At 36.3% G+C, this 7,283-nt stretch overlaps 1 protein-coding gene across 1 annotated transcript; it reads right to left on the bottom strand.

The window, feature by feature from the left end:
• Window positions 1–2,819: 2,819 nt before the first annotated feature.
• LOC107604730 (myb family transcription factor PHL7) lies at window positions 2,820–6,879 on the bottom strand. Its single transcript, XM_016306388.3, has 7 exons — window positions 6,431–6,879; window positions 5,944–6,175; window positions 4,894–4,970; window positions 4,749–4,791; window positions 4,588–4,645; window positions 4,431–4,500; window positions 2,820–3,607 (listed from the first exon to the last, which is right to left on the bottom strand). Exons 2-7 carry the CDS (start codon window positions 6,158–6,160, stop codon window positions 3,308–3,310), a joined length of 765 nt encoding a protein of 254 aa, XP_016161874.1. The 5' UTR covers window positions 6,161–6,175; window positions 6,431–6,879; the 3' UTR covers window positions 2,820–3,307.
• Window positions 6,880–7,283: the final 404 nt, after the last annotated feature.

Raw genomic sequence — 7,283 nt, 5'->3', positions numbered from 1 at the left:
TAAAAATGAGCTGTGACTGAGATTATCACTATATTTGGATAGATTTGGTGAGGTAATCTTGGCTTCTCCATGCTCAAAAAGGAAGAAGAAGATCTCGGCCAGCAGGGTGAGATTCTTGGAGGATGGCTTGTCTTTGATTCTGCTCAACCACCACAGGAAGTAGCTAGAGTGGCGAAGTGATGGTAGAGACAGAGATTGAAGCAGATGAAGTCATCATCATCATGAAGCATCAAGGGCCAGAAATCCATCTTGGAGAGCAAGCCAAGGATGGAGAGCTCGGATTGATGAAGAGTGATGACCAAGGAAGGACTAGAGGTAATTGCATGTTGGTTATTGCATGGTTATCTCTTCTCTCTGTGTGTGGCCGAACCGGTTTCTTGAAGGAAGAAGAAGTTGGCTTGGGTTTTTGGCTTCAAGTGTGGAGGCTTCTCTCTTCTATAAAAAGGGGGAACAGCCATTGGTTGGAGCAAGGAGTTAGAAGTAAGCATTGAGAGTGCAAGGCACAGGATTCTCAGAGCTACCTAAGCTTACAGATTTTCTTCTCCTTCAATGTATTCTGTTTAATTTTGTCATGTCTTGAGTCTCATGGAAAAAGGCAAACAGTGAGGTTTGTATGAAAAAGCCATAGAGCGGAAAAAGGCAGAGAGTGCAAAATTAAAAGAAAAAGCCATAGATGTCTTAGAGTTCCTTTGTTCATCTATGTTGTGTTTCATGATTCTGTGGGAATCCCCTTGTAAGTTGGGTTAGCACTTTACACTTTGTAATCAGGTTGATTATAGTAAAATTCCATCATTGTTGTGATGGAGACTGGATGTAGGCTGCACTGCACTTAGCAGCTGAACCAGGATATATCTGGGTGTAATCTTTCTTCTCTCCTACTCCATTTCTGTTTTCTACTACACAGGAGCAAAAACCAAAAATGTCTCGTGCCAAGTGACGAGACAAAACGAAAAGGTCTCGTGGCTAGGGACGAGCTAAAAACAGAAAAGTCTCCTCTAATTTCAGCAAGTGTTAGCAAGCAAAAAGGGGGGCTAAGATTCAACCCCCCCTTCTCTTAGCCACTGAAACCATCAATTGGTATCAGAGCTTGGTCTCAAAGAGATCAAGCTTTGCAGCTTGGAGTAAAGATCCTCATGGCAGAGAACAGTTGCGTAAATGTGGTGTCCTATAATCTGACTGAAGGTCAATCAAGCAACAGACCTCCTCTTTTCAATGGAAAAAATTATACCTATTGGAAGGAGAGGATGAAGATATTTGTACAAGCAGTGGATTACATACTTTGAAAGATTATCCTGGAAGGGCCTCAATTTCCAACTACCACAAGTGCAGAAGGAGTAGTCTCTCTCAAACCAGAAGCAAGATGGACCGAAGAAGATAGGAAGAAAATAGAGTTAAATGCTAAAGCAGTAAACCTGCTCAACTGTGCTATCATCTTTGAGGAGTACCGACGGGTATCAAGATGCACAACGGCAAAGAAAATCTGGGACAAATTATAAATCACCCATGAAGGAACCACCATTGTAAAGAAGACTCGGACAGACATGTTGAATAGAACCATCATAAGTGGTAAACTTTACTAACTTGAATGTGCTTTCTTCTCTGTAATACAGTTAACATTAATCATAACTAGTCTTTAAAAAAAAAAGAAAGAACCTTAACAGAAGAGGATTAATAACTAAAACTATCTACTTTCACAATACACCCAATCCATTTGAGCATCAAATAGAGCACAAATTAATGGCCTGTAAACCCCAATCAAGAGAAGACACAAAACATAACATTGAATCCAAACATAGAGTGCTTGTGTTACTAACCTTTTTGGGAGAAACGATGGTGTACAGGTTCTTCCTCGTCCTAGCAAACGGGAACGCGTGCGACGAACTTTGCCGGCGACCTACACTAGCAGCGACATTGATCTTCCATAGTATGGTTCATGCGAGAGAATGAAGAAGGAAAAGAAGAGTTTCCCTATTTAAATGGTTTGATCATTGGTAATGAAGTGTTTTTGAATTTTAACCCCAAAATGGCTAAAACAATGTCGTTTGAAGAGAGACTACGCGCCAAGAAAGAAACGATGTCGTATAATAAGACTAGGTGTCAGGCCCACGTGTCACTTAACATTTCAGGTAAGCGTGCTGTTAATCTTATGAAGATTAACAGAAGGACTAACATGAGTCACTTATTAAAATTGGGGATTCAAATTGAGTCAATTGAAATTTCAAGAACTAAATTAAATTTCTCCTTAAATTTCAAAGACCATTTTGAGTATTAACTCAAATATATCCTTGGTGGTTAATTTTTAAAAAAAATTAGGATAAATTTAACAATAATTTCACAATAACAACCTTCAATATATACAAATCTATTACTAGATTGATCCTAAACTATCTAAATATTCAACTATTAGGAATATAACAAATCAAAAACTTCAAGAACAAAATTGAAACAAAATAAAATTTAAGTGTGTTTTTAAAATTTTTGACAAACTTTAAGGGAAAAAATTATACTTTACCCTAAATTTTTTATTTTAAAAAATTGAGAAACAACTTTTTTTTTTTTTGGATTAAAGGATAAGTTATCAGCAAGTAAGCCTGAATTGAAGTATTACTCGAATAAAAATTAACAAAATGAAATTAGGAGAAAATGTTAGAAAAGGCCTTACATATCCTTTTTCTGTTGTGCTAAGGGTATATTGCAAACTTTTGTTTTGCCCATCTAATGTTTTAGAGATTTCACTTTTTGTAATATAAAGGTACACACAACCGGCCTCTTGGCCTCCAATGTACAACAAAAAAAAGGGTACACAACCAGTCAACCACCGAGAGATGAATCTAGAAAAATATTTGACATTGACAAGTAACTCTCTAAAGAATATCAAATTAATGTCAAATCTGAAGGGAACTTTGCAACAACCAAGCCTAGGGCTTGGCTTATCCGACTGGAATCACTGGATAGTGTTGAGCATTCACTCATTCACTAGGTAAGCCATAGTTTTGATATGGACCACACCACCACAATAACATTCATATGTTATGCATAACCACATGTATAATTTCCCTTGAGTGAAAGCAGTGTTTGACTTCCACAGCAGGAGACAAGAATGCATCTACTATATCTACATTAATATATACAAATGGATTGCAATAAATATAATTTACACATGGATGATTTGCATCTCCTAAGAGAAAAATATACTAGACAATGCAATGAGACCAATGTTGACAATACAATGGAACCTACTTACTGCTCAGTCTCCTTATCTTCTTACTTTTTGGTCTCCGAATTAAATCCAAACCCATCCTCATTTTCATGAGTCCAACTGATCAACACTACAATCAGTCTTTTGTGAAGTCTTTGTTGTCACCTGAGAAACAGCAAAGCCATCCTTTGAACCATCATCGATTCTCTGTTTTTTGAGTGGAGACATGGAATCTGCGATGGCATCGCTTGATCCAGAAGGCTCTGACGGGGGATTATTTTGCTTATCGTGGGACAATGGCAATGTGTCTGAATTTGTCAAGGTACTCCCTAATTTCTGCTGTTCCTCTATGATCTTCTGCAAGTATTTCCCCTGCGCTTCGATTCTCATTTGTAACTGCTTTTGCACCTGGAATATCATATAAGCCACAAAGAGCTTCACCATTACCAGAAGTTTCCACAGCTGATGGAGGGAGAAAGAACAAGGCACAATGCTAACGAAATAAAAAATGGATAATTCAACTATCACATGCAGAATTTGAGGCTAAATATATTGTTATTCTTCTTCAGAAGTTAAAACTGCAAATACATAGTCGGTTTATCCAGCCAGCAAAGATGTAGAAGTTTTAAATACAAGAAGAATATATAGTTGGTATACTTCAGAAGATTACAAAAAGTTACGGGAAAAATACAACAGCACAATCAAAGCCTTTCTGATTAGCCCATCATACCTAGGTTATTATATGAAAAGTTTCTAGTCTATTTCAACCATTAAGGTATAGTTGGACCCATCTCTTCAAATTACAACAGCAACATTTTAATGATATATTGCAAATTTAACCTTGACCTATATATGTCACATGGTAAAAATTATCTATCATAAAAAGGAAAATATCCGATATTGTAGAGCAATAATAAACAGATGAAGGAGGTATAATACCCACATTCGACACACAATAAATGAAATCAGATTTTCTGTGAACCAAGCTGAAAAAGCTTCCATTATAGCATGAACTGAAGTCTCTAAAAGGAATAAGAGTGATCCGATACTAGCATTAGGGAGTTACACAAACCATGTCATTTTTCCTTTCATAAATTTCTATTTTCCATCTTTTATATTTGCCATTTCTCTTTTGGAAGGGGTTGGTTATGGTTATGGTTATGGTTATGGCTAAATGCCTAAATCTGGTTCTGTTCCACCAAGAGAAATAAAGCAAGGTCAGTTACCAAACCTCAAGCTGTTCATGAAGACGTTTCTGAACCTCCATCTGCATTCTTAGAGCATCATTGATTTGCAACCCCCTGAACAGCATATGTTACAAGCAAAGTTGACAGTAAAGAACATACATCTAAGGAATTGTAATTTACTTAAACAGCTAAGATACTCACTGAGAAGAATCTATGCCAGTAACAGTGTCTCCAGGTGTCCTTTTTTCATCTTTAGAGTCTACAAATCAAGAAGTAAACTTCCTAGAGTCAATTTAAAGTAAAAATAACACGGCATTTTGTTTCAGGAAAGTTGAAGAAAAAGAAAATCAAGGCACCTTTACCATCAGCTGGAGAATCAGGCAAGTACTTTGCAAGACGATATTTCTACATAAAATAATATGAGAGATTAGAACCAACACCAAACTAGCAAAACAAACTTCAAATTTTACATGCCTATATCTAAAATTTTAGATCAGATGACAACACCTGTAAATGGCTTTTAACATGATAAATAGTAAGTCCAGGTACACCCATCACTCGCAGAACACCTTTTGGCGTTGCTCCTGTCATGAATGAATGAAAATTAGCAAGATATTTGGACACCATCATGATAAAGAAGTAGAAGACCAAAACATAAGAGAAAGGGAAACCACTCAGAAAAGGATATCACTTCCAAGCAGTTGATGTTAACCTACCTCAACTAAAAATAATCAGCCATTTAACTATTAATAATTCAATCAACTTCTGAACATAATCATACTGTTCCCACCTTGGTGGCAAGCATAAAAGTAAGACGAAACAACAGTGACAACTTTCATCCAGCATACATTGCTAGCTTTTGTTTCACTCAAGAATTTGTCTTATCTGATTAGGTTTTATTTAAAGCAAATTGAGATTCAAGCAAAACAAAAACTCTAGGTCACATATGATTAATTGTAAGCCTGTGAAACTAACCAGCTTTCCTAAACTTGATCTATATACGGAAAAACATTTAACAAAAGCACCTCAAACAGTTAATATTGTTTTCGAAATATAGATATAGCATTTCGCTATTATTAAACTAGCACTAACTCTAATATTTAATCCATTTAAATTGAATTCAACCAATGCACTCCAAAATTGTACAATTGCCTATCAGTGTTTGTAATTCAAAGTAATCATTGGGCCACAAGTAACAAACTAATCAATACCTTGAAAGCTACAGTAAAATAAAGAATAATAATTAAAAAAACAGCCGTCAAATGTTAACCTACGCGAAAGAGAAGCATCTCCTAAATAGTATTCTCTATCCTATGTTACTCAAAGATCATGTAAATTATATATGCACACATAGATATTCACAACTTTACCGTAAAAGTTTCAGTAAAATTACCAAATCATGATGACTAACTACGCATTATGATAACTACCTACTATTGATTTGTTACTGGTTGACAGTACATAGAAACTCTTGTTTTCTTCATCTTCTTTTTTTCTTTTTCTTTTTATTCTTTTATAAGGAATGTGTTATAATGTCTATTGAAAAGAAGTACGCACTATCTGGTCCACCAAGTTGCGTAATGGCATCCACAAAACGATCATGAAGATCAGATGTCCATCGCAAACGCTGCTTCCCATTTCCACCAGAACTAGCAGGTCCCGCATTCCTCACCGCAGATCCATCCAAAACCCCAACATTTCCAACTTGTTCGCCACCACCTTGAGGTTTATGCGGCACCATCGTTGCAGACGAGAACTTCTTCGCGTGATACATAGTTGCTTGCAATCACTACAATTAATTCACAAGAGAAATCAAATATCATAAAAACAAAATAAAAATGGAAGAATAATTAAAAAGGGAATTTTTGGTGAATTGTCTACGAACATAGAGATTAAATCATCAAATTCGATCCAACTAATTTATAAAACCTAAGTCAAACACTCCTCAAAAGCAAGTTAGATTAACTATGAGTAGCATCCTAATACTCAATTTGCGAAGACTGCGACAAAACAGAAACCTAACAACGCAGAAGAAATAATTTACCTAGAGACTCAAAATTGTAGAAGCGAATCCGAGCGCGGAGGGGATTTAAGAGGGTTTGAGGAGAGATCGAAGAAAACCGATAAACAAGAGCTGAAAGAGCAGAGCGCAATCATTCCTCAACACGAAATCGAAACATCCAGAATCCAACGAAGACGAATCGAATCGCCCGAGGAGGGAGGAGGAGCTTCCGAAGTGTGAAGAGCTGTGTCACCAATTTTGGGGAGAAAGTCGAGGGAAATTCTAGATTCTACGGCTACGAGTGTGTGAAATGGAAACGCGTGTTTTCTTAAGTCGTTTTTGTCTTTCAGGAAATGATTGGAATCGAGAGAGAGAAAAAGAGAGCAAGCTGTTGAGGAGCCTCAGCGTTGAACAGACGGCGGCGTTTCAAAACGGACGTTGTCGTTACCCTACGTGTTGGATCCCACCCGTGTGGCACGTGTGGTGCGAACACCTTTGTCAACATCTTTTAGATAGCTTTTAGCGGATAAAACACTCACATAAACTAAATCAATATCCACCATTTTGGGTTGGTCGAGTGGTCTTACTCGTCCGCTTATTAGCCCGCGACGAACTCTTAAATGGAGTTTGGATCTGTGACGGATTAGTCCTAAATATTTCTAATTATATTTTTATATAAATCAAATTAAACTAATTTAAATTACACAATATAATAGTAAATCGAAATACATAAATTCCAATTATATAAAAATATTATTTTAAATATAAATAAAAAACTAGGAGCTAGAGTTTTCTATTAATAATGGTGGAACTAAACATAACCCAAAACTGTTTTGAATTTGATGGCTTGCTGGAATTAGTTTTGAAAAAGAAGATGTTAGTTTATTATTATTAG

The sequence above is a fragment of the Arachis ipaensis genome, chromosome B6, assembly GCF_059453495.1.
Source record: "Arachis ipaensis isolate K30076 ecotype BB chromosome B6, ASM5945349v1, whole genome shotgun sequence".
In the NCBI taxonomy this organism is placed as follows: Eukaryota; Viridiplantae; Streptophyta; class Magnoliopsida; order Fabales; family Fabaceae; genus Arachis; species Arachis ipaensis.
This window is presented reverse-complemented; position numbering and strand designations above follow the sequence as displayed.